The sequence below is a fragment of the Lactuca serriola genome, chromosome 7, assembly GCF_051521515.1.
Source record: "Lactuca serriola cultivar US96UC23 chromosome 7, Lser_US96UC23_V15, whole genome shotgun sequence".
NCBI classification, from domain to species: Eukaryota; Viridiplantae; Streptophyta; class Magnoliopsida; order Asterales; family Asteraceae; genus Lactuca; species Lactuca serriola.
In genome coordinates this window covers 25,992,332-26,019,569 of record NC_136414.1, presented here as the reverse complement: position 1 = coordinate 26,019,569, position 27,238 = coordinate 25,992,332, and the positions used below count along the sequence as shown (strand labels likewise).

Here is a 27,238-nt window from a genome sequence, read left to right as displayed (position 1 = left end):
AAAAACAGTCCTTTTTCGAATTTGGGTATGAACCGCCAAACATTCGAAGCCTCGGGGACTATTTTCGAAAATTTTGTCATTTTACACCAAACATGCGAAGAATCCCCAAAATATTCGAAGCTCCAAAAAAATTTCGAATTTGGGTGAAAAGTGTCAAACATTCGAAATTTCAGGGGCTGAATTCAAAAATTATGCTTTTTGATCAAAATGTTCGAAGCTTTTGTCAATCATTCGAAGCCTTGCCCCAACATTCGAAGCCTTGCCCTAACATTCGAAGTTAGACCATTTGTGTCACTTTGTTAAAAGATCAGGGACCCAATTCGAAAATATTTGTTTTCTTCTTCAATGGAACGCTTCGTACGAAAGCTCAGGCACCAAACACACGAATATTTTTCACCTACCCAAACACACGAATGCGAAGTGTACGAAGAGTTGACTATGAACAGTAATGAACAGTAATACCCTTCGTATGTTCCCAGTTATTTGATTCCAAAAATTCTTCATTTCTTATTGTAGTGACAAAGAACATGGTTTTGCATGCGGAATTATAGTTTGCACAATTGAACATGATGATTTGGGTGCTAAAAGATATATTCGATCATAATAAATGAGTACAAAAATGGATCTAGTCTAGAGCTTCATAAATATCTCACTCACTAATCACTATGAACTACATCTCTCAAGCACACCTCTACAAGTGGACAAAACCACCTTATATAGTGGTGTTTACATGTCTCTCTCTCACTCTAACAAACAAATGGGTCTAAAGGCTAAAGCACCACATGTAAGTGGGTTTTACAAAAGTCAATCATGAATAACTTTGCACCCTAACAGTTGTCAACCACATAAACAATATACGAAGCAACAAATGCAACAACTGAGGAAAAACAAAGAATGTGGAAGAGAAAAAGTTAACAAGGAAGAATTCAATATGAGACATATTAAGAATAATTATCAAGTAGCAGATGGAGTTCACTATGGGTTGAGTGTTGAGAAATATGAGGGGTTTAATTGTCAGCTCAACATAGTACGAAAAATAGGGGCTAGTGTTGAGGGGGGTGTTGAAGGTCATCACTAGCCCAATGGAGCTTAGTCTAATAGAGTTTAGCCCTTTATCAAAAATATGTTATAATGTTCTAGAATGATCTAGAAGAATCTAGAACATCATGTAAGCCTATGGAATATTCTAGAACATACAAGAAGACTCAAGAATATTAAAGAATGAGACGGAAGACACTAGAATGCTATGGAACATTCTAGAAACATATATATAAGCATGTAATAAATATAGATTACGGTAGAAGATTAAAGAATAGTCATGAATGTATGTAATTTGTAGGAATGTGTAGAAACTTCCTATAGGGAGGTGGAAACACCTATAAATAGGTGTGGAGCTCATTTGCTTCAAACCATCCCGACATACAAGTATCCAAGAAAACCCTCAAAGAAAGCAAAGTGTAGGATCTTTGCAATTGTAATTTCTTCTTAAGTGTCTTAATAAAAGTATTGTTGTTTCCCATATAAAGGGTCGTGTTCAACAAATGTTATAGAAACTATAAGTTACAAGAAGGTGTGAGGATAAAACTTACCTAATTCTTCCTTGAGATACTACTTATGGAAAGCATCCAAGAAGAAGCTCTCATCAAGAATCGGATGAACAACCTATATGGAAGATAAATTTTATGAGTGCAAATCTGTAAAAAGTTAGGACTTGATGGGAAAACTGAAAAGTCACTTTTATGTAAGTTTCTCTATTAAGTCATTCTTTATGCATTAAGTCAAAATGTAGCAAAGAAAAAGAATACCTTTTTTGGGTGATCAAGAGGATGTGTTAAGCTCTTTGGAATACTTTCTAAGAAACTCAACAAGCTTAGAAACATCTTGTCTATGAAAAACATCCCATTGGGCCCCACGACTGTCAACAATTTCCTCTTTGTTACCCCTTGGACTTCCAAACTCTTCTTCAAACATATCTTCATCATCTGAATCACCAATTCTTGAATCATCAGAGAACACACACGGGTCAACCGGACCAACATTAGGTATTTAAGTGAGTTCTTCATTTGTGTTGTCCTTCATCTCTGATTGTTGAGTTACGTCATTACTAACTGCTGATTTTGCCACATGGTTCATCAACTTTGTTCTTGGTTTTATTCTTCTTTGGAGTCTCATTATGATCTTGTGAATACTTGTCCAACAAGACCTTTACTTTATTGAGCTTTTTCTCGAATATTGGAAGCTCCATAGCATTCACAAGAATATTAACCTAAACAAAAAAAAATCATTATTTATTATACTACCCAAAAAGATGGGATTGTGACTGATGTCAATGGGACAAAAGTTACAATTCTTTATCCCACCTAAAAAGATAATAAGACAAATGTTAATTTTTTGTCCCACCCAAAAAGGTGGGACCCAAATGGGAAAAAAGTTCCAATTTTTGTCTCGCCTCAAAAATGTAATTGTTCTTTTTCCACTCAAAAAGGTAAAATGGGACAACTACTTATGTCAATGGGACAAAAAAAAAATCCAACTTGTTGTCCACCCAAAACTGTTGGACAAAAACAAAGCCGGATTTCTTGTCCCATGCAAAAGGTTGAACAATGAATCACTCTCTATCTCTCATCTATGTAAAAGACTAAAATGCCCTTCTCATCCTCATAAAAAAATAACCCATCCCCTTCCCCATGTAACAAACACAACACAACCTTTGATACATACCATATCATATGCATGATAACACAACTTTGTTAAAAAATCACCCCCTCCCCCCCCCCCCATAACATCTTCGGGTCTACCATATGAAATATAAACAAACAGACCCAAATCCGTCTTTTGACTTTCTGGTGGCATATTTGCTTCCAAATTTAGTACCCCTGACACTGGATTAATATACTCTTGAAGAGGCAAAGCATGCATTATAGAAGCAAAATGACTAGGGAAATGTTCTTGAAAGAATCCTGAAGATAACCAAACTTTAAATTTTAACTTCTAATGCCCACACATTCGCATGTGTTTTCCCACCCATGAAAATATGCTGCCTACCGAGTTCCACCTCACACCAATCTGGACAAATTTCAACTTCGATTCTTTTGCATTTCGTGATTTTGCACTTCTTTCAAGATACATACAAAACATAACAACCGAATCCCAATTCAACTCCAAAACATTCTTGATGATATCTTTAACAATAATCGATTGACCTTTGACCCAATGTTTAGTGAAATGCTCAAGATTTTTGTCCTCCAAATATTGATCTTGAGTGATCGAGAAATACAAACACTTGTGTAACGTCCCGAAAATCATGACATATTTTTTTTTAGATTAATAAATCGTTAGTACGGATTATTTCCATAAAACCAAGGTAACCAATATTTAGCAAAACATCATCAAATCCGAGTAATTCACAAAATGCGGAAACATGTGGTGTGTGCTCTGCAATCATCCCGAGCTCTCCCATTTGAAAACTGGAGTACCTAAAACGTAAACTAAAAACTGTAAGCACAAAGCTTAGTGAGTTCCCCAAAATACCATACAACATACAACCACAGATTATCATGCAACATACATATAGTTTCCATGGGCTCCCCCCATGGTCTTTATCTGGAATGCCATGGGCTCCCCCCATGGTCTTTACCTGGAATGCCATGGGCTCCCCCATGATTTAATATCTAAGTCTCACATGCTACCCCCTGGGTCTTCCATGCAAGTACCTCAGAGACAAAATCCTTGGTTGTGGCCGATAGATCCCCGAACTATCAAAGTCAAAACAACACCCAATCAACAATTGGGTTTCAATCCATAACCATAAATCCTTTACTAGGGTAAATGACCAATTAACCCCTCACCTACTTTTGGACCAAGACTAAGGCCCGAACCTAATAGTCCACAAGACCCAAATACCAAAAACTACCCATGGCCCAATTTTCCAAATTAGGCCCAAATCAATAGTGGGCCTCCACAAATAGATATCAACCTAAGACCTGATGTCCCAATAGGGCCCAAAACAACAAAGCCCAAAAGATGGCCCAAACCGAAGCCCAAAAACCGAAATCCCACTTTGTTGAGTAAGCGGGGCGTACTCGGCTTGTACGTTAAGCGTACGGTCATAAGAGCTTGTACGTTGTGCATACTCCTCCTGTTTGACTAACTCTCAATTCTAGCTCTTAATCCATTAAGCCAAGACGTCCAAAACCTCAAAATAGCTAAATATAAGTGACTTGATCCATAAAGTCAAATGCTTTAAGCCTTTGCATGTCTTAATGAAGCCCAAACACCAAAGATAAATTCCAAATGTCAAAATCACTCCAAAATGTCTTAAAAACCTCTTAATACCTTAAGACCTTAGTCCAAACTTCCAGATCTGATTCAAAGGGACTTCTTAAGTTATAAAGTTCTTGACTTTATGACTTAGCATGACTTAATGGGACCCAAATCAAAACCCTAAGTCCCAAGCTTCACCAAAAGGCTACCAAATCATGCATGGAAGGTTTATACTAATCAATATCCAAACTTTATGACTCCATAACCCTAACAAAGGCCAAATATGAAGCTCCAAGGTTCTGGAGTAACTTCTACTCACAAGAACCACCACAAAGGGACCAAAATCATAACAAAGTGTCGCCTAGCTAGATCTACAAGAAAGAGTTGTCAAGGTTGAGAGTTGAGACTTTATACCTCCAGAAGTTAGATCTAGGTGAACAAATTTTGTTTCCAAAATCTCCAAGTCAAGCAATGCCTCTTCAATAAGTTCCTTCTTCCTCCTCAAGCACCAAAACACACATAAATCACTTTGAAGCTCTAAAATCACTCAAATGGGGGCTAAGGATCGATTTCTAGGGTTTAGAGGGATATGCGTTGAAGATATTAGGGTTAGATTATGAGATAAGGAGCTTAAATAGGGTCCAAGACCCTAAAATAGGGTTTGGGCCTGATTGGAGTACGCCCAACGTACATATGGTACGGCCAACGTACCCCGAAGAGCACCTGCGACCATCCTGGTCTGTACGGCCAGCGCACACCAAGGTACACCCCGCATAACTCTCTTCACTAGTACGCCCCGCGTACCCTTTGTGTACACCCCACGTACCGGGCTAAACCTTAAAACCACCAAACTTCCAAAGGCCATAACTTCTTCGTTATAAGCCCGTTTCTGACGATCCTTATATCCACGGAAAGGTAACAATAAACCCTACACTTCTATCAATTCATACCATCCTTAAGACCTTCTGAACAAAAATCCAATTTCCATAAAAGCCCGAAGTGACACTTTACCGAAATACTCCTAGGCTCCAAAACACTAACCGAACACCCGGATCACTTCAAATACATCCCTCGCACCCAAATGGGCCTAGATCTCACCTTTTAAAAGGCACTAATCCTTATAATGACCGATCTTCGGGCGTTAGCCTCGATTAGGAATCGATTCGAAACAGGGTGTTACAACTTGTTTTCAATCAATATTTCACCCTTTTCCCCGTTTTTGTCATGTTCATAACATAGTGCTCAACTTGAAGTATCAAGATTGAAACTTTTTGTGAAATTTGAGTTGGAAGCTATTTCTTTTGCAGATGCTTCAAGATCTTTAGTCTAATTGAACGGGTGATGAGAGAATAAAGTGTGTTAAGCTCTTTAGTCCATTGCATCGTCTTTCCACAGAAAAAACTTACATTTTTACCCTTCAGCTGATTGATTAAAAGGGAAGATGACAATCATCGTTACGATTAAGGAAAATGTGTACATTTCCAACTCAAGATACCAAATAGGGTGTAATTAAACAGAATGAATACTCACCAAGGAGTTTTTAGAGTTCCAAAACCTTCGAGTTACGTTATCGCTAGTCCAGGCAATCCTTTCGATGCTTATTCCAACTTTACAGTCACAAGGTGGACATGCTTCATCATCGCAATGGATTCCAACACGCAGGAGGTTAATTGATCGACCAAAGGAGGCAGACATAGCTCTGGTTATATCGATTGAGTAGAGGGTATCGGAGTGACCTAATTTGGGGTAAGAATGTATCCTTTATGGTTTTAATGAGGTTCCATTTAAAGAAAGTTTCCACCGTATTCAATGACATTGTCAAATTATAGTCCACAAAAGCCAACACACCGGATACATTTTATCCTAATCCTTAAATTAGTTGTTATTTACTATCGTAAAGGACCAACTGAACAAAAAAGTAAAAATAAATAAATAAATAAATATTAGTGATTAAATTAAATATGCTAATTAGTCAAACCGGCGCTAAAACTCGTGTTTTATAACTTGGATTCATGTGTCCCATATCAAAATTAATTTGACATTTTGATCTATTTCTAATCCCTGATATTGGGAAGATGTTTTACATGTACAAAAATATCTTATTGCCAAAGGCAAGGTTTCCTCGCGTATCAAAAAACATTTAGATCCCAAGTCAAAATCAGCCTTGAATCCCTCATTGTTGTAATCAAGTGGAGCTTGACGATGATGCAGAACGAAGATTGAAATTAAATTTGCGTTCAGATGATCAACTGGAGTCGAATTTACGGCAGTATTTATAGAAAATATCAACGAGAGCCGTAACAAAAAACCAGTCCATTCTCGCTATGTCAAGGTTCTTTTATTTTTATTTTGTATTCAAATTACTTATTCCCTGCTTCCATTTCATTAGGGTTATGTATTATTGAGGAGATTGCTGTTGAAATCTCGAGTCATGAAACATTTAGGGTTTAGCTCCGACATTGATAATATAAACGTTCTGTGATGACATTTTTAACTATGGCAACATCGTTGTGACTATATTTTGCTTAGCTATTAAGCTAGGGTTTCACTTTAGTCCTTTTTGTTATGTAGATTTTAGTTCATGTTCTTGTAAAATTTTTGCATCTAGGTATTCTTAGCTAGAATTTGCAATACCATCATTATCTTCTCAGAACAACTTATAAGGTTCTTGAACATGCATCCCTAAAATGATTAATACCACTTCATTAATCACAATCAAATAATGATTTCATTAAATGTAAAATCATCTACGTTTCCTTAGACATAAACAGCTGATTATACAGTTATCTACCTACATGCTCTATTCTTTTAGGGTTAAACACAAGAAATAACAACTTACATTCATTTATATGTTTATATCATCCTACTTTCACTTCTATATTTGAGTAAACTGTTCAAACTACAATACTATAATCATCTGAAACTGACTTCCTTATTTCAACACAGGTTCTTGGGGTTCAGAAACATTAAAAGAATTGTGCAATCAATTCGAACAAACAACTCAAGAATCCAATCAAAAGATGGGAACCACAAATCAGTCGATAAAATCGCTCTATTTTCCTCACAACCCGCTTTCCCTTTTAAACAACGTACCTTCTTTTCCCGAAATACCCCTGCTTCATTTCACAATGAGAAACCACTTTCTCCCATACTTAAAATCTCCCGAGCATTTACTTTATCACTAACCCACTCTTATATAGTCATTCCCGGTATAATACTATACAAAAACACAACATTAGCAAAAACCAGAACAAATCTTGAATCTTTTCAACCAAGAAACAACACTCTTTACATAGAAGATGGACACGCCCTTTTAGTTTCATCAATCTTATCACTTTTTGAATGCTTCATATTACTAATTCGTGCATTATATTTAGCAATTTTATTCTCCCCCAGCATAACCACAGCTCCATTCGCTGAATACTTCGGTGATTCCTCAAGAAAAAAATGGCTAAAACTCGTTCGTAGGACATTAGAAATCGCGGGTCCCGCTTTTATCAAATGGGGCCAATGGGCTGCAACAAGGCCCGATCTTTTTCCTAGAGACATATGCACAGAACTTTCAAAACTTCACACAAAAGCCCCTGAACATTCCTATGCATACACTAAAAAGACAATTGAAAAAGCTTTCGGGCGTAAAATTCACGAGATTTTTGACGATTTTGAAGAGGTTCCGATAGCTTCCGGAAGCATTGCTCAAATTCATCGGGCGAAATTAAAATTAAAATCACATGGTAAAAAAACGGTGAAGCCGTTAGTGGTGGCTGTAAAAGTTAGGCATCCGGGGGTGGGTGAATCTATTAGGAGAGATTTTGAGATAATTAATGTTGTTGCAAAAATTTCTGGGTTTTTGCCGACTTTGAAATGGTTAAGGTTAGATGAAAGTGTGCATCAGTTTGCTGTTTTTATGATGTCACAAGTGGATCTTGCACGTGAAGCTGCTCATTTGAGTCGATTTATTTACAATTTTAGAAGATTGAAAGATGTTTCGTTTCCAAAGCCTGTTTATCCACTTGTACATCCTGCTGTTTTGGTTGAAACTTTTGAACAAGGTGAAAGTGTCGCGTTTTATGTTGATGAGCTTCAAGGACACGAGAGACTTAAAAGCTCTCTTGCTCATATTGGGACCCATGCACTTCTCAAAATGCTTCTGGTAAGCAAGGGTATATTAGTAATTTTACACGGACCTTTGATAATCAATTTTGTTTGTAGTTTTACGATTGTGGTGGTATTTTTCAGGTGGATAATTTCATACATGCGGACATGCATCCTGGGAATATTCTAGTACGAAACAAATCATTGAGGAAAGGGATATTTAAATCGAAGCCGCATGTTGTGTTTCTTGATGTTGGAATGACTGCGGAACTTTCCGGAAGCGATAGAGTGAATTTGTTGGAGTTTTTTAAAGCGGTTGCAAGGCGAGATGGTGACACTGCAGCAAAAAGCATGTTGAGGTTATCAAAGCAGCAGAATTGCCCTAATCCACAAGCATTTATAAAGGTAATATATATAATTTAATTTTTATTTTTTTTTTAAAGTATAAATTGTGTAATATAAAGAAATTATTATAGGAAGTCAAAGAGTCATTTGACTTTTGGGGTACTGAAGAAGGCGACATTGTACACCCCGCTGATTGCATGCATCAATTGTTGGAGAAAGTAAGGCGTCATCGAGTCAATGTTGATGGAAATGTATGCACTGTGATGGTTACAACTTTGGTTCTTGAGGTATGTTTATTACGAAATTACCTTTTGTTGTTACGTGAATAGACATGAATACCCTTGTTTTTGTTTTTTTTTTTTTTTTTTTTTTTTTTATGTGTGATTGTAGGGTTGGCAAAGGAAGCTGGATCCGGATTATGATGTTATGCATACGCTACAAACATTGTTGCTAAAAGAAGATTGGGCAAAATCACTAACCTACACGATAGAAGGATTAATGGCCCCATAAACTTGATTTAAAGAAAAAGTTTTCGAAACATAAAGTGTTCATAGTTGTTCAAACAATATCTTGATTGGTTTAATCTTTTTTCCAATTGTTGAACTTTTGTAGATGAATTTTTGAGTTTATGAACTTTTGTAGATGAATTTTTGAGTTTATGAAAGCAAAATACTAGCATTGATTTTTTTTAGTTATAAATAAAGATTGTTTCATAGAATAGAGACAGAAACACAAACACAAACACATTGAATGGAACTGAAAGATAAAAATTATCATTGAGAAGCATACAAATGTACAACTGTACAAAATTATGTCACATCTAAAGTGTTGAATCAGAACTCTAGAGTAACAATGGAGGGGACAAAAATGGCGTCCATGGTGAAGCTGTTGGGATGGGTTGGGTTATTAAGCCTATGTCTTCTTTGGTTGTGATCAAAGTGACATGTTATCTCCGATAGTAAATTATGTTATATCAATATTGGGATTAATAATGGGATTAACAGGAAAAAAATTGAATATAAAATTACTATAATTGGGTGGATTCTCTTTTTTAAATTAGAATGTTTGTAATACCTTTTGGCTATTCTTTTTGCTATTTTTAGCTTCATTTCCAGACCACCATCTTCAATTTCATCCCGATTCAGAATCCATGGTCACTTGTGTTTGTATAGAGAGTCATTATATAAGAGAGTTTTTACTTAGACGAAAGATGAGTGTTAGAAAACTTATAACGGTTGTGTCATAGAAGTTTGGTCTTCATGTAAGTGTTGGTCAATGCAGGAGAGCTAAGAAATATGCACTCCAACTAATAGATGGTATCCTAGATGAACATTATGCAAAGTTGTGGTCATATGCAGAAGAGATTAGGAGATCAAATCCAGGTAGCAATGTGAAGCTTGATGTAAATCATATGCCATATGGGAAGATTTACTTTAGTAAGTTCTATGTTTGTTTTGATGCGTTGAAGAAGGGGTGGAATGAGGGATGAAAGAAGATAATAGGTTTAGATGGTTATTTCCTTAAATGGATGTGCAAAGGGGAGTTGTTATGTGTTGTTGGAAGGGATGCAAACAATAGGATTTATCCCATTGCATGGACAGTAGTATGTGTGGAGAATAAGGAAAATTGGAAGTGGTTTTTAGATCTACTCATTGATAACTTGAGACTTAACTTAGGCTATGGATACATTGTAATATCATATGAACACAAGGTAATTTACTTGTTTGTAATTACTTTCCCTTTCTAGTTGCATCCTTATTCACTATAATTTTCATTTTTAACAGGGTTTGATCGAGGCTGTAAAAGAACTCCTTCCATACGTAGAGCATAGGCAGTGTGCCAAGCATATTAGCCAAAACTTAAGGATAAGGTAGAGCAGTGCCCAATACTAAAGCATATTTTGGAAGGCCTCTAAAGCAACTATAGAGGTAGATTTTAAGGCTACCATGAAAGAACTTGAAGTGCTAGACGTAAATGTTCATCGGTATCTGATGGACAAAGACCCCAAAACATGGTCGAGAGCCTACTTCAAACCAGGAAGATGTTGTGATGTTGTGGAGAATGAAATGTTAGAAATTTTTAATGTTGTGATAGTTGATGTTAGGAAGAAGCCAATTATCACCATATTGGAGGAGTTGAGGATGTATATGATGGAGAGGATGTTCAACATGAAAGCCAAGGGTCAAGGATGGGGAAACCAAATTTGTCCAACAATTAGAGAATTAGTGAACGAGATTAAGAAATCCCAAAGACATTACCAAGTATTACCTAGTGTATTAAGTTAGTTTGAAGCAAAAGGAACTAGAGATGCTTATAAAGTAGATATTGAAAGAAGAACTTGCTCGTACATGCTATGGTAACCTAATGAAATAGGTTGTGTCCGTTCTATTGCAGCCATAAGTTATATGAATAGGGATGTAGAATCATATGCAGACATAAGGTTTAGTGGCATCACTTACATGAAGGCATACAAGTTTAGGTTAACACCTATGAATGGAAGTAAATTGTGGTATGCAAGTGAGTACACCCCACCTTTACCTCCTGTTCACAAAACTATGCCTGGGAGACTTGCAACTAAAAGGAAAATGGGTGCAACAGAAAACCAGTCAAGTAACAAATCAAAGAAGATTAACCAAACACAAAACAATGGTAAGCAGCAGGTGAGGGTATCCAAGGCTGGAAAAGAACAAAATGTAGTCTTTGTAAGATTGAAGGACACAACACAAGAGCTTGTACTCTAACAAGGCCTCCTAAAATCAAGGTCAGAAGAAAAACAAGACAAGTAAATAAGTAGTTATACGGTTAAGTCTTTACAATTTTTTTTTTATTTTCTAATATTGTTTCATATGGGTCAATCAAGGTGGTGCTGAAGTCAATGAAAGTGATAAAGTGAATGAGGGTGATCAAGCAATCAATGAGTGTAGAGACAATGTCAATGTTAGTGAGGTGCATGTGCAATAAGACTATGATGAGGTGGAACTCACTCCTTTGGAGCTAGTGAGGTGCATGTGCAACAACAGGAAAGACCAATTGCAAACCTTTTGAAGAAAATCAGAAGGAACAAATCTGAAAGGATTATCCAACTAAAGCTGAGCAAGAGAGTTGATGATGAAGATGCACTTGGGAATTCAATATTTAAAGCTGTTACTCTAGATTAAGTTAAAATGTTGGTTTATGTGATATGAACTTGGTATGTAGTATGAAATTATGTTTTTTTTTTGGTGTACTTTAAATAGGATGTGATGTGAAGGGACCCTGATGTGAACTATGGTTGTTTGTATGAAATTATGTTGGTTTATGTGATATGGAATGTGTATTAAGTAAGTTGGTTGTTATTTTGAGTTATTTGTTGTGTCGTTTATAAGTTACAAGGACTTGTGTGGTTAAACTGCATGCCAATGACATATATGTCCATAAATGGCTAATTTTAAATTGTCACGGATTATGTCGTTATATACCAAGTGTGGTCCATATGCCCTTCTTTTTGCACAAGAGGGACCCCTACACATAACTCAATTCACTTTTAAATGGACCAAGTGTGGTCCATATGCCCGACAATGTGGTTCCCAAAATTCAATATTAAAAGGAGCATATGTATATCATTAAGTACATAATATATAACAATTGGGATCTTTCATACCATTCATTGAATTTACAAAAGTTCATATAATATTACCCATCTACTGCCATCCCAATACAACTATTCCTAAAATTCCAACAACTATATCTACCATACATTCCAAATACACACCCTGATCAAACAAGCATTCATCCAAAAACCTGACCATATATAACAACTGGGATCTAACCTTGACCATGTACCAATTCATCCAAAAACCAAACAACTTTCTACTTTCTTGATCATCTACCCATACATTATCCAAAAAACTGGTTGGAATTATATACCATCAACATAAATACCTTGTTTGATCAAGCACACTTCAAGGAAACTTCAACCACATTCCAATGACTGCAATGAACAAAACAAAGATCACACACTTAACAGTTCCCAAGTAAGTCTTCATCACAATGTTTTTCTTCATTAACTCCATCACCTGTCTCTCAAACACTTCCTTCTCTGCTTCCATAACTTGTTGTAGCTTAACCACCTTCAGGGGCGGATCCAAGGGGATCCCGGGGTAGCCCGGGATACCCCTCAAATTTTTTTTCGGTAGTGTAATTTTTTTTACGTATCCCTCAAAAAAAATTCGGTATAGTGTATATATACACATCCCTCCACTTATAAACACAAACAAATAGTTGGTCTGCTAGTTAAGGCATTGGCTTATTGAAGCAAAGGTCTCAAGATCAATTCTTGCTTATTACATATTCTTTGTTTACTTTTGTTATTTTCCCAGCTATTCTATCCCACATCGCTAAACACATGTAAACTCAGCCATTTTTTTCTATTATATAAACTTGTTATCCTCATGCTTTATTTGATATATACTTTGAGTCCCACATCGATTCAAAGATCAAAATATACTTCAATTTCATGTTTATATAACAAGACTTGAGATTAGCTAAGGATTCGATTAAGATTTGGGTTTAAAACCGAAACCGAACCGGGGAAACTTAAGTACCCCGTGAAAAAAATTGGGATGCCCCTTTACTTTGATCTTGGCTCCACCACTGACCACCTTCTTTTAGCCTTCAAAACTTCATTGAAGTCTTCCTTGCTCACACAAATCAAACCTCATCTTACAAAGCTGCTCTTTGTAATACCCCTCCTCCATTGCCTCGTCTTTCCACAGAAAAAACTTACATTTTGGACCTTCAGTTGACTGATTAAAAGGGAAGACGATAGTTAGGGTTACGATTAAAGAAAAGGTGTACATTTCCAGCTCAATATACCAAATAGGGTGCAAGTAAACAGAATGAATACTCATTAAGGAGTTTTTGTAGTTCGAAAACCTTAGAGTTACGCTATCGTCAGTCCAAACAATCCTTTTGACGCTTATTCCATCTTTACAGTCACAAGGTGGACATGTTTCATCATCACGATGGATTCCGACATGCAGGAGGTTGCTCGATCGACCGAAGGAGGCAGGCATTGCCCTGGTTATATCGCTTGAGTAGAAGGTATCGAGGTGACCTAATTTAGGGTAAGAATGTATCCTTTATGTTCCAATGAGGTCCAATTTCAAGAAGGTTTCCACTTATACAATGACATGGTCAAATGGTAGTCCACATAAGCCAAGACACGTCAACAGTGACAGATAAACCAAATACATTTTCTCTTAATCCCTTAATTATATATTATTCACTAATATTAATTACCAATTGAGCACAAAAAAAACTTTAGTGACTAAATATATAAATTAATCAAATATTGTTGTGCTACGGTCTCAAGTACCCTGTGGTATTTATTTATAAATATCCCAATATTGTATCTTGGATTCACTGTGTCTCGTATCAAAATTAATTTGCACATTTTGATCTATTTCTAATCTACCCTAATAAATGAAAATGACTTTGCCACATGTCATTCTCTCATAAAATTAGCCACATGTCATTTGTCATAATTTTAAATATATTTATTTTCCACTTGTCATTACTTTAATTTTCATTTTCAATATATCATTAATTTGGTTTTCATAAATTAAACCTACCATTAATTTCAAATTTTAAATTTTAAATTTCAAATAAATTTACGGTTTAAACCTTTATGTTTAACATTTTGTTATAATTAACCTGTGTACTACACAATAAATACATAATTTTTATTTCTTTATTTTTTGCATGTTTTTTTCTCATAATTTTCACTTATTTCAATTTAAAATTCAAATAAAATTTCTATTTAATCGTTCGTACTTAACATTTTGTTTTAATCAACCCGTATAATATACGGGTCTCACAACTAGTCCCTAATATTGGAAAGATTTTTACATGTACAAAAAGTATCTTATTGCCAAAGGCAAAGGTTTCTCCTAAAAAGCGTGCCAAAAAACGTCTACCCTAATATCCCAAATCAAAATCAGCCTTGAATCCCCCATTGTTGTAATAAGTGGAGCTTGACGATGATGCAGAACGAAGATTGAATTAAATTTGCGTTCAGATGATCAACTGGAGTCGAATTAACGGCAGTATTTATAGAAAATGATCAACGAGAGTCGTAACAAAAAACCACTCCATTCTCGCTATGTCAAGGTTCTTTTATTTTTATTTTGTATTCAAATTACTTATTCCTTGCTTCCATTTCATTAGGGTTATGTATTATTGAAGACATTGCTGTTGAAATCTCGAGTCATGAAACATTTAGGGTTTAGCTCCGACATTAAGAACATAAACGTTCTTGTGATTGCATTTTTAACTATGGCAACATCGTTGTGACTATATTTTGCTTAGCTATTAAGCTAGGGTTTCACTTTAGTCCTTTTTGTTATGTAGATTTTAGTTCATGTTCTTGTAAAATTTTTGCATCTAGGTATTCTTAGCTAGAATTTGCAATACCATCATTGTCTTCTCAGAACAACTTATAAGGTTCTTGAACATGCATCCCTAAAAATATTAATACCACTTCATTAATCACAATCAAATAATAATTTCATTAAATGTAAAATCATCTACGATTCCTTAGCCATAAACAGCTGATTATACAGTTATCTACCTACATGCTCTATTCTTTTAGGGTTAAACACAAGAAATAACAACTTACATTCATTTATATGTTTATATCATCCTACTTTCACTTCTATATTTGAGTAAACTGTTCAAACTACAATACTATAATCATCTGAAACTGACTTCCTTATTTCAACACAGGTTCTTGGGGTTCAGAAACATTAAAAGAATTGTGCAATCAATTCGAACAAACAACTCAAGAATCCAATCAAAAGATGGGAACCACAAATCAGTCGATAAAATCGCTCTATTTTCCTCACAACCCGCTTTCCCTTTTAAACAACGTACCTTCTTTTCCCGAAATACCCCTGCTTCATTTCACAATGAGAAACCACTTTCTCCCATACTTAAAATCTCCCGAGCATTTACTTTATCACTAACCCACTCTTATATAGTCATTCCCGGTATAATACTATACAAAAACACAACATTAGCAAAAACCAGAACAAATCTTGAATCTTTTCAACCAAGAAACAACACTCTTTACATAGAAGATGGACACGCCCTTTTAGTTTCATCAATCTTATCACTTTTTGAATGCTTCATATTACTAATTCGTGCATTATATTTAGCAATTTTATTCTCCCCCAGCATAACCACAGCTCCATTCGCTGAATACTTCGGTGATTCCTCAAGAAAAAAATGGCTAAAACTCGTTCGTAGGACATTAGAAATCGCGGGTCCCGCTTTTATCAAATGGGGCCAATGGGCTGCAACAAGGCCCGATCTTTTTCCTAGAGACATATGCACAGAACTTTCAAAACTTCACACAAAAGCCCCTGAACATTCCTATGCGTACACTAAAAAGACAATTGAAAAAGCTTTCGGGCGTAAAATCCACGAGATTTTTGACGATTTTGAAGAGGTTCCGGTAGCTTCCGGAAGCATTGCTCAAATTCATCGGGCAAAATTAAAATTAAAATCACACGGTAAAAAAACGGTGAAGCCGTTAGTGGTGGCTGTAAAAGTTAGGCATCCGGGGGTGGGTGAATCTATTAGGAGAGATTTTGAGATAATTAATGTTGTTGCAAGAATTTCTGGGTTTTTGCCGACTTTGAAATGGTTAAGGTTAGATGAAAGTGTGCAACAGTTTGCTGTTTTTATGATGTCACAAGTGGATCTTGCACGTGAAGCTGCTCATTTGAGTCGATTTATTTACAATTTTAGAAGATGGAAAGATGTTTCGTTTCCTAAGCCTGTTTATCCACTTGTACATCCTGCTGTTTTGGTTGAAACTTTTGAACAAGGTGAAAGTGTCGCGTTTTATGTTGATGAGCTTCAAGGACACGAGAGGCTTAAAAGTTCGCTTGCTCATATCGGGACCCACGCACTTCTCAAAATGCTTCTGGTAAGCTAGGGTATATTAGTAAATTTTAGACGGTGCTTTGATAATCAATTTTGTTGGTAGTTTTACGATTGTGGTGGTGTTTTTCAGGTGGATAATTTCATACATGCGGACATGCATCCTGGGAATATTCTAGTACGAAACAAATCATCGAGGAAAGGGATATTTAAATCGAAGCCGCATGTTGTGTTTCTTGATGTTGGAATGACTGCGGAACTTTCCGGAAGTGATAGAGTGAATTTGTTGGAGTTTTTTAAAGCGGTTGCAAGGCGAGATGGTGACACTGCAGCAAAAAGCATGTTGAGGTTATCAAAGCAGCAGAATTGCCCTAATCCACAAGCATTTATAAAGGTAATATATATAATTTTAATTTTAATTTTTTTTTTTGGAAAGTATGAAGAGATGAAAGTATGTTGCTATTGTAGGAAGTCAAGGAGTCGTTTGACTTTTGGGGTACTGAAGAAGGCGACATTGTACACCCCGCTGATTGCATGCATCAATTGTTGGAGCAAGTAAGGCGTCATCGAGTCAATGTTGATGGAAATGTTTGCACTGTGATGGTTACAACTTTGGTTCTTGAGGTATATTTATTACGAAATTACCCTTTTGTTATGTGAATAGATATGAATACCCTTGTTTTTTTTTTTTTTTTTTTTTTGTGATTGTAGGGTTGGCAAAGGAAGCTGGATCCGGATTATGATGTTATGCATACGCTACAAACATTGTTGCTAAAAGAAGATTGGGCAAAGTCACTAACCTACACGATAGAAGGATTAATGGCCCCATAAACTTGATTTAAAGAAAAAGTTTTGGAAACATAAAGTGTTCATAGTTGTTCAAACAATATCTTGATTGGTTTAATCTTTTTTCTAATTGTTGAACTCTTATAGATGAATTTTTGAGTTATAAATAAAGAAAGCAAAATACTCGCAATGAATTTTTGAGTTATAAATAAAGATTGTTTCATAGAACAGTGACAAAAACACATTAAATGGAACTGAAAGATACAAATTATCGTTGAGAAGCATACAAATGTACAACTGTACAAAATTATATCACATCTAAAGTGTTGAATCAGAACTCTAGAGTAACAATGGAGGTGACAAAAATGGCGTCCATGGTGAAGCTGTTGGGTTATTAATCCTGTGTCTTCCTTGGTTGTGATCAAAGAGACATGTTATCTGCAATAGTAAATTATGGGATTAACAAAAAAAATTAAATATAAAATTATACTATAATTGGGTGGATTTTTTTTTTTTTTTTTTTAAAGTATTGCAGATACCTTTTTGGCTATGTTTTTTGCCATTTTTTAGCTTCATTTCCAGATCACCAGCTTCATCTTCATCCGGATTCAGAGTCCTCAAGAACATCTTCAATTTTAATTTCTTTTTCAAGAACAAATTGAAGCCAAAAACCCATTTGCCTTCTTCCAAACTCCATTATTTCAAATCAAGAACACCACCTACAACACAAAATTAATTCAAGTTATGATTATCTGATTACTTTCAGGGTCAATATTTAATTACAAACATACACCCTAATTTTATGTATTACTTCCTTAATTAATCACAATTTGTCACACCATCAGTAGTGATTATTAAAATTGTATGATAATGCAATCTCATACACTACATTTTCTGACAACTAATTATTCAGTAGCACAAAGTTATTGTTAAAACACACATCCAAACAAATTAGAAGCAGCAAGTTAGAAATCACTGCAAGAAAACAGCTTTGAGGATAAATGCAAAATGACCAAACTATCCTTAATTTCAATTAAAAAGATAGTCTGATTCTGATCCTTGAAGTTGCAACAATCACTTCAAAAAAGCAATCCAAACACCCCTTTGGAAACCTATATGAACCTAGAGAACATAATACATGTTACCATTAATGATTAAACTCTAACAAAGAAGGAAAAAAAAAAAGTTTTAGCACAAGTCTACTAAAACTTGAAGAAAATGCAAGAAAGTATCACTAGATTCAACAATAAATGCAACAGAGATGATTAATGTCTTAATAGAATTTATCTAAATAAACAAGATTTGCATAATATGCTAAAGGATCCATGCTTTAAATTAATCATATGTTAGCTAAGGTTATGAACTACATTTATTATAATGCAATGTATTAGTGTACTAGTTACATAGCAACAAGATTTATTTCATCATGTAATAAATATTTATGATTCTTCTTCTATTTTTCTATTACTTGATTAGCATAATACTCACATGTGTTCCATAATAAGTATCCTTTGGCTTCAAGGTTCAAAGAAAGAAATTATTCAACTAGAAGAAACATAAATCTACTTGATTTTTATGTATAATTGTATGGATAAAAAAAAGTTTTCTTTAAAATATTGTAAAAAATCATAGGGTAAAATGCAAGGAGAGCAATATACTTCCATAGATTTTTGTTTATTATAGCATCCGACTTTCATTTCCTCATATTACAACATTATACTTTGAAAACTCTACCCAATTATAACAATAATATAATTGGATAGATTTTTCAAAATACAATGTCATTATAAAGAAATCATTTGCAATTTCTTGCATTTAATCATTTGCAACATTTAACTCGACAAGTGATTTTATAAGAGTGACTATTAATCGAAAACACGTTCTACAAATAACAAAATTTGGAAACTTTTTCAGACCAAATTCGATATTAACAAAAAAAATTGCTAGAAAACAACAAATTGCAATTTCTTTGGGATAGAGGGGAGTATAAAAGTGGATACTTATTATGGAACAAAACAAGTAATCATATTTCATGATACGACTCATGAATAAAAAAACATGGAGTATATTAATATAAACATGGGCCCTAAACTACAAAACCAATCTATATATATATACAAAATAAACATAAAGCATTCAATGCAACATTTTTGTTATGATACCATGTATGTATCATCTGCACAATCGGTTGATCTACAGTGGATCATGAACATTGAATATCATCCTCCCGTTTTGATATCTGCAGATTTTGGATTATTGGTTTTAAAAATTGGGATTTTATAAACTAAATTTTGTTAAAGAAATAACAAGAGACATGCTTTTTTTTTGCTACCTACATCACATGGTGAGATTTGATCATATGCCAAGTTCACTAGTAACTCTTCATCTCTACTCCTCTACTTTGTCACTAATTCTGGAATTGAAAAGAAGTCAAAGATTGAGTCAGGAAAAGTCCAGGTGATTATAAAAGGAATATACTTTTTTTTTTTTATAAATTTAGCCATTTCACTTAATGTGGAAAATGAGGTTTTCCACATTAAGTCCTAACCTTTTTACAAATTTACCCTTTTTTGTTTTTTTCTTCCATTTCTTGAACTCTCTCATCATTTTCTCAAATGTTTTGTAAACATCATTTATCCAAACAACACTTAACAGAAACAAAAAAAAAAAAAAAAAGAACAGATTCCTTACTCTGCTTGTGATACTTTCCGGATTTCTTCAACAGCAGCATTTACACTATGAATAGTCATTTTCTTGACCTAAATACAATTTTTTGGAATTAGTCATGTAATTTCAAAAAAAAAAACTACAAATTAGAACTTTAACTATTAAAATGTAATAATATATACCTCCAGCATTTTTCCTTTTGCTTTGTGATTTACTGGAAGTTGACGGATTTCATCACTCAACTTGATGCCCATGGATGCACTTTCAGGTGAGATGAATTCAAGAACCACATTAACACATGACTGCATCAAGATTTCTTAGGATCAACAAAAAGATTCACACAAGCATATGATAATGATTTGCATGAAACAAAAAAACTAAACATATAGTGTTTACATGATTCAACAACTTGCCCAAATTGAAATAAGTATAAATGATTAAACACTTAAGTGGATAAATCGATATATAATGGCAAAAGTTCAACTGCTTTTCTGTATTTTAACCTATTGACAAACAAAAGAATCATACCTTAATTTTCTTTACTTGATAGGGGCATCCAGCTGGAATGATGACAGCTTCACCAATACGTTGCTCAAATGTCCATGGTTCCACATCTGTTTAAATTGTATTAGCAAAAACACAATGAAGGAAATAGAACTTAACACTATTTTATAAAACTCACCAAATTCTTCCTTGAGATACTTCTTATGGAAAGCATCCAAGTAGAAGCTCTCATCAAGAATCGGATGAACAACCTATATGGAAGAGAAATTTTATGAGTGCAAATTTGTAAAAAGTTAGTCACTTTTATGTAAGTTTCTCTAATAAGTCATTCTTTATGCATTAAGTCAAAATGTAGCAAAGAAAAACAAATACCTTTTTGGGTGAACAAGAGGATGTGTTAAGCTCTTTGGAATACTTTCTAAGAAACTCAACAAGCTTTGAAACATCTTGTCTACGAAAAACATCCCATTGGGCCCCACGAGTGTCAACAATTTCCTCTTTGTTACCCCTTGGACTTCCAAACTCTTCTTCAAACATATCTTCATCATCCGAATCACCAATGCTTGAATCATCATCAGAAAACACACATGGGTCAACCGGGTCAACTTTGGGTATTTGAGTGAGTTCTTCATTTGTGTTGTCCTCCATCTCTGATTGTTGAGTTACTTCACTACTAAATGATGATTTCCCACATTGTTCATCAACTTTGTTCTTGGTTTTATTCTTCTTTGGAGTCTCATTATGATCTTGTGAATACTTGTCCAACAAAATCTTTACTTTATTCAGCTTTTTCTCGGATATTGGAAGCTCCGTAGCATGCACAAGAATATTAACCTAAACCAAAAAAAAAAATTAAATTCAATATTTATTGTACTACCCAAAAAGATGAGATTGGGACTGATGTCAATGGGACAAAAGTTATATTTCTTTATCCCACCCAAAAAAAGCAATGGGACAAAAGCTGAAACCTTTTGTCCCACCCAAAAAGATAATAAGACAAAAGGTGCATTTTTTTGTCCCACCCAAAAAGGTGGGACCCAATATCAATGGGACAAAAGTTCCAATTTTTTTGTCTCACCCAAAAAAGGTAATTGTTCTTTTCCCACTCAAAAAGGTTAAAGTGAGGACCAACACTGATGTCAATGGGACAAAAAAAATCCAAATTTTTGTCCAATTTTGGTTGGACAAAAACAAAACCTAATTTCTTGTCTATGTAAAAGACTAAAATGCCCTTCTCATCCTCATCAACAAAAAATAACCCATCCCCTTCCCATGTAACAAACACAACACAACCTTGGATACATACCATATCATATGCATGATAACACAACTTTGTTAAAAAATCACCACCCATAACATCTTCGGGTCTACCATATGAAATATAAACAAACGGACCCAAATCCGTCTTTTGACTTTCTGGTGGCATATTTGCTGCCAAATTTAGTACCCCTGACACTGGATTAATATACTCTTGAAGAGGTAAAGCATGCATTATAGAAGCAAAATGACTAGGGAAATGTTCTTGAAAGAATCCTGAAGATAACCAAACTTTAAATTTCAACTTCTCATGCCACACATTCGCGTGTGTTTTCCCACCCATGAAAATCTGCTGCCTACCGAGTTCCACCTCACACCAATCTGAACAAATTTTCAATTTTGATTCTTTTGCATTTCTTGATTTTGCACTTCTTTCAAGATACATACAAAACATAAAAACCGGATCCCAATTCAACTCCAAATCATTCTTGATGACATCTTTAACAATAATCGGTTGACCTTTGACCCAATGCTTTGTGAAATGTTCAAGATTTTTGTCCTCCAAATCTTGATCTTGAGTAATCGAGAAATACAAACACTTGTTTTCAATCAAGATTTCAACCTTTTCCCCATTTTTGTCATTTTCATCACATAGTGCACAACTTGAAGTGTCAAGATTGAAACTTTTTGTGAAATTTGAGGTGGAAGCTATTTCTTTTGCAGATGCTTCAAGATCTTTAGTCCAATTGAACGGGTGATGAGAGAATAAAGTGAGTATATTGTCCCCACAACCACCTAAATTCTTTGGTGGACAATTTATACTTCCATCTTCATTAGTTTTCCAATTCCATAAAATCGTGCATAAAGATCTTCGTTTATCTGCTGTTGTGTTTTTAAGATCTCTAAGTCCACCATGTAAATGTCCCTCACGAAATTCTTGACAACAAGGTAAACAAAGAATATAAGAGCATTTTCCACAGCTTCTGTGAACATCCACAATGCAAGCTTTGCAAAAACCACTGCAAAAAACAATAAGGTATAATGATTTTAAACTGAAGTTTTGGGTTATCGTTTATTGATAAAGGGTAAAAATGGAAAAATTAGCCAAAAAGAATACAGTTCGGATGGTTTAAAAGTTACTTAAAAGAGTATATACAAGTGTTCACATTACAACCTCCCAAATTGCTTCAATTTAGAAAATGATTTGGATCACCATTCTAATTGTAGTTTTCTGATAATATTTTAATGTATTAATTATTTATGAAATTCAAGAAAAGGACAATGTCAATGACATAATAGAACGAAATGAAAGCAAGATGCTATGATATATAAGTAAATGAAAGTATATTACTATTTCTTGCATTTAGCTCTATAGAAAATGATAAAACATGTAAAAATCTCGAGCTTTATAGCCTAAAATCTTTTGTAGGGATTACAAATGAGGAATGGAGTAATTTGGCTAGAAGCTTTACCAAAAAAATACAATTTTGGAACACCTTTTGGAAAATTATTCCACTTTTTTTGGGGACAAAAGGAGTATTTAGATTTTAGAAACATACCAACACCGTTGTTTTGGGGAGCCTATAGCATTCTGTATTTGTAGCTCACTTTGATCTTCTCCTAAATTTTTCAGAAGAAATGATAAGTGTGATTCTCTCATTTTTTATCACCAAATGTAAAAAATTAACAAGATTGAGGATCCCCTACCTTTAATTTTAGCTTCAATATCCAACTCAATAATCTTTTCTTGATTTACTTGTTCAAGCAAGGGAAGGAGCAAATGGATCATGTAAAGATGTTGTTGACCTTTGTCAAACTTCCCTTCACCACTATAAACAACAAGATCCTGAACCTTACTTTTCACTTCTTTTGATTTTCCCCTTATACAGAGTTTGCAATTGCAAGTTCCATGGCAAACAGGGCACTGTTTCTTGACATCTGCCTTATCAAGAAGCCTGAAACCATTTCAAGATCCAAATTAGATTTCTATTTTTATTTTAAAAATTATGCACCCCGAAGAAAAAAAAAACATGGAATTGAAACAGAGGGTTTTATCAAGAAGAACTTTAATGAGACAACACTTTATCCATAATGAAGAGAAAAAAGGAGATATGGTCTAAGAATAATTAGACCCATTTATGAATTCCAAAATCATGATATATTTATTTCACAAAAGGATGATGTTATATGCATTAAAAGCTATTAATAACTAAAACAAACCTCTGACGGATGCAATCTTCACAAAAGAATTGTTTTTTGCAAGTCAAACATTTGACAAGAACACGATAGCTACACATCCTACACCAATGGCACTTCTTTGTAGCGGCTTTTACATTAGCTTTTATACTTGGTAAAATCTAGAGATGAAGAAAAAAAACAGTAAAAATACATAGCGAAGTTATAACTGTTTCAGAAGGAATGGATCAAATTAGGTTAAAAAAACAACCTGCATTGTGGCGATAGGTACTCTATCGATGTTTTTTGACCTAAAAAACCTAGTAGGCATGGAACTTGAGGGAGAAACCCCAATTTTGCCATTCAAAAGAGCTGCATTGTTGACTGTGATGGGTGTTGTTGATGGTGAAGATTGTGAAATTTCCAATCTTCCGTACTTTAATTCTTTCACGATATCTTCTTTCACTATATCCTCTTTTTGTGGTTGCTTCCCTTTTTTCTTCTCAATTTGTCTATTGAGACACCCTCTAATCAAATCTAATTGCAAATCCCCCTTCTTCAAATTCATCTTTCTTAAAGCATCGTCAAGATCTTCGGAAATATCCATGGATGATTTCGATTTTGCCTCTTTTTGGTTTCTTTTACGTAGTTTCCGATGCAGATTTGAGCTACCCACGACTCCTTTTTGCCTGGTTTCATGACTCTCGCCTGTGTTTTCTTCATCAAGGAGCTTTCTTTTACCCCTTTTTCTGGGTAAATTGGAAGAATCCACATTCCCATTAGCCCTAATTTCACTCTTCTCAGTAGGGTTTTTTTCTTCGGATTTTCGGTTGGTTTTTTGTCTCTCCAGCTTTAAATTCTCAGGAACCGGTTCCTTATGTTGACGGTGACGACCTTGAAGAAAATGCGTCTCACAGAGAGTCCTCCCATCCATCACCGGCCGCCCGCACCGCCATTTCCTGCCGTCGCTTCTTTTACACCTCTGCTCGTCTGGCAAAGAATCGCCACCACCGCCATTTTCCTTCATTTTTTTACACTCTTCTTTGAGGCTTTCCCTAAAACGAAAGAAAAATCACAATTTTGTCAAGAAAATGGAGGAAAGAACGATTTTTTGTCAAGAATTATGTGGGTTTTGAGGGAAACGGGGCAAGGGTTTTGGGGGAAAGGGAAGGAAACAGTAGAGGGGGGAAAGGGGAAAAAAGTTCCGCTTGTGATTTGGTTTTCGATATGTGCATTAGACGGTGAAACCTGACTAAATGACCAAGGGTATCTTGGATTTTGAATTGTCTCGTGGATTCTGTGCATATATTATACCCTTTCATCTGGATATCATAATTCTATCTTTACAAATTGATTGATGTAACCCTAGTGCGGACATAGAAAATAAATCGCAGCATTCTAATATTTGGGTGATTATATGGTTTTTTTTTCCAAAGTAAGATTCGGGGGGAGTGGGATCGGTAACCATCACGACATGTTCGGCTCACCCTGTTATGGTGACATTTCAAGAACATAGAGGCAGAGATGCGATTTAAAATAGGAAAATCGGTTTGGAACCGGAACTGTTAGAACCGAAATATGTAGAACCAGTCTGGGTTCCGGGTCTAAATAATGGGTTTATCCGGGTTTGGGTTTGCCGGGTCCGAGTACAATGGGTTTAAAAACCAGAACTGAAATGACTTTTAGGGACCGGAATTGATTTTTGTGAAAAATTTAAAATATGCATATCTCATTCGTTTGAAGTCGAATTGACATAAAGTTTTTTTTCAACTTGTAGTTTAGAGTTCGTAGATGAATTTAAACTATAATTTTGTCATTTTTGGTTTAATACACAATGACTTACAGTCCCCCGAAGTTGGGATATCAAAACTGAAAGTTTTTAGTTTTTCAGCTCTTATTGTATTCTATGAAGACGTTAAAACATACATATATAATCCGTTTGAAGTCGGATTGACATGCGGTTATTTCCAACTTGAAGTTTAGAGTTTGTAGACGAGTTTAGACTATAATTTTCTCATTTTTTGTTTAATATTCAATGACTTACAATCCCCCGAAGTCGGGATATCAAAGCTGAAAGTTTTTAGTTTTTCAACTCTTTTTGTATTTTGTGAAAATGTTAAAACATACATATCTAATCCGTTTGAAGTCGGATTGACATGCGTTTTTTTTTCAACCTGTAGTTTAGAGTTTGAAGATGAGTTTAGAATATAATTTGATAATTCTTGTTTAATATTCAATGACTTACAGTTCCCCGAAGTCGGTATATAAAAGCTGAAAGTTTTTAGTTTTTCAGTTCTTATTGTATTCTGTGAAAACGTTAAAACATACATATCTAATCCGTTTGAAGTCGGATTGACATGTGTTTTTTTTTCAAATTGAAGTTTAGAGTTTGTAGATGAGTTTAGACTATAATTTTCTCATTTTTTATTTAATATTAGAAGACTTACAGTCCCCTGAAGTTGAGATATCAAAGCTGAAAATTTTCAACCTTTTAGCTATTTGTTTTTTTACTTTGTATTCTGTGAAAGTTTTAAAACATGCATATCTCATTTGTTTAAAGTCAAATTGGCATGCAGTTTTTTCAGGAGTGTAGTTTAGAGTTTGTAAATGATTTTAAACTACAATTTTGTCAATTTTGATTTCATATTCAACGACTTATAGTCCCCTGAAGTCGGGATATCAATATATAAATTTTCAAAGTTCAACCCACCAAGTAATTACCAAAAAATTATGGTTTTTTCGGGTTTCCGGTTCTAGACCCACTATACCCAGTTCCACCCTACCCACTTTGATGTTTTCGGGTTTTTTGGTTCTAGACCCACTTTACCTGAAACCAAACTGGAACCGGTTCCTATATACCGATCCGGTTTTCGATCCTACAAAATCTTGTTAAGTGGTTCAAGGTTTTCTGGGTCCGGTTCCATCCGGTCCGGGTTTGGACCCACTTTCATCCCTATATAGAGGTGAAACTGCAATGGATTGTTGAAGAGAGATTTGGCGTTTAACAATTATATTTTTTTTCTTTCTTTTTCCATCCGGTCCGGGTTTGGACCCACTTCGTATGAGGAAGTTGTGATTTTTCTAAGATTCGACTTAGCAGTGCACGGCCCGAAACTCGAATTTTAGTTCGAGCGGTTTTTGTCTTACACGAACTAAATGAGAGTTGAAGATCTCATTTATAGGAACTCAACGGTAAAAAGACAGACAAAAACGAAGTTCG

General features: G+C 34.8%; 3 protein-coding genes and 1 pseudogene across 7 annotated transcripts in view; 2 read left to right on the top strand and 2 right to left on the bottom strand.

The window, feature by feature from the left end:
* LOC145063812 (lysine-specific demethylase JMJ28-like) overlaps positions 1 to 5,715 on the bottom strand; it is a 62,710-nt pseudogene extending 56,995 nt beyond the window's left edge.
* The window catches only part of LOC145060978 (lysine-specific demethylase JMJ28-like), an 83,240-nt gene extending 57,934 nt beyond the window's left edge, over positions 1 to 25,306 (bottom strand). Inside the window, exons 1-14 of one of the 5 annotated variants that reach the window (XM_079008316.1) lie at positions 24,290 to 25,306; positions 24,064 to 24,200; positions 23,551 to 23,798; positions 23,403 to 23,463; positions 21,893 to 22,862; positions 20,959 to 21,420; positions 20,765 to 20,837; positions 20,611 to 20,696; positions 20,265 to 20,384; positions 20,107 to 20,174; positions 19,748 to 19,828; positions 19,578 to 19,654; positions 17,955 to 18,134; positions 17,597 to 17,853 (exon numbers count right to left, since the gene is read on the bottom strand). In XM_079008316.1, the coding sequence (XP_078864442.1) occupies positions 19,804 to 19,828; positions 20,107 to 20,174; positions 20,265 to 20,384; positions 20,611 to 20,696; positions 20,765 to 20,837; positions 20,959 to 21,420; positions 21,893 to 22,862; positions 23,403 to 23,463; positions 23,551 to 23,798; positions 24,064 to 24,200; positions 24,290 to 25,045 (3,006 nt within the window). In that variant the 5' untranslated portion in view covers positions 25,046 to 25,306 and the 3' untranslated portion in view covers positions 17,597 to 17,853; positions 17,955 to 18,134; positions 19,578 to 19,654; positions 19,748 to 19,803. Of the gene's footprint in view, positions 1 to 17,596; positions 17,854 to 17,954; positions 18,135 to 18,234; positions 18,538 to 19,577; positions 19,655 to 19,747; positions 19,829 to 20,106; positions 20,175 to 20,264; positions 20,385 to 20,610; positions 20,697 to 20,764; positions 20,838 to 20,958; positions 21,421 to 21,892; positions 22,863 to 23,402; positions 23,464 to 23,550; positions 23,799 to 24,063; positions 24,201 to 24,289 lie in introns of those variants that run through there. The other 4 variants (XM_079008315.1, XM_079008317.1, XM_079008319.1 and 1 more) reach the window with 4 other exon arrangements.
* LOC145062050 (uncharacterized) lies at positions 6,309 to 9,388 on the top strand. The gene is made up of 5 exons (XM_079009663.1): positions 6,309 to 6,595; positions 7,210 to 8,416; positions 8,503 to 8,763; positions 8,835 to 8,990; positions 9,094 to 9,388. Exons 1-5 carry the CDS (start codon positions 6,588 to 6,590, stop codon positions 9,211 to 9,213), a joined length of 1,752 nt encoding a protein of 583 aa, XP_078865789.1. The 5' UTR covers positions 6,309 to 6,587; the 3' UTR covers positions 9,214 to 9,388.
* Positions 14,607 to 17,609, top strand: LOC145060979 (uncharacterized). The gene is made up of 5 exons (XM_079008320.1): positions 14,607 to 14,853; positions 15,469 to 16,675; positions 16,763 to 17,023; positions 17,098 to 17,253; positions 17,341 to 17,609. The coding sequence occupies exons 1-5, from the start codon at positions 14,846 to 14,848 to the stop codon at positions 17,458 to 17,460; spliced, it is 1,752 nt and encodes a 583-aa protein (XP_078864446.1). The 5' UTR covers positions 14,607 to 14,845; the 3' UTR covers positions 17,461 to 17,609.
* Positions 25,307 to 27,238: the final 1,932 nt, after the last annotated feature.

Excerpts from the sequence above, each read along its gene's own strand:
- LOC145060979 (XM_079008320.1), top strand. Across the intron at positions 16,676-16,762 it reads CACTTCTCAAAATGCTTCTG|GTGGATAATTTCATACATGC; the intron begins GTAAGCTAGGGT and ends GGTGTTTTTCAG. Across the intron at positions 17,254-17,340 it reads TTACAACTTTGGTTCTTGAG|GGTTGGCAAAGGAAGCTGGA; the intron begins GTATATTTATTA and ends TTGTGATTGTAG.
- LOC145062050 (XM_079009663.1), top strand. Across the intron at positions 8,417-8,502 it reads CACTTCTCAAAATGCTTCTG|GTGGATAATTTCATACATGC; the intron begins GTAAGCAAGGGT and ends GGTATTTTTCAG. Across the intron at positions 8,991-9,093 it reads TTACAACTTTGGTTCTTGAG|GGTTGGCAAAGGAAGCTGGA; the intron begins GTATGTTTATTA and ends GTGTGATTGTAG.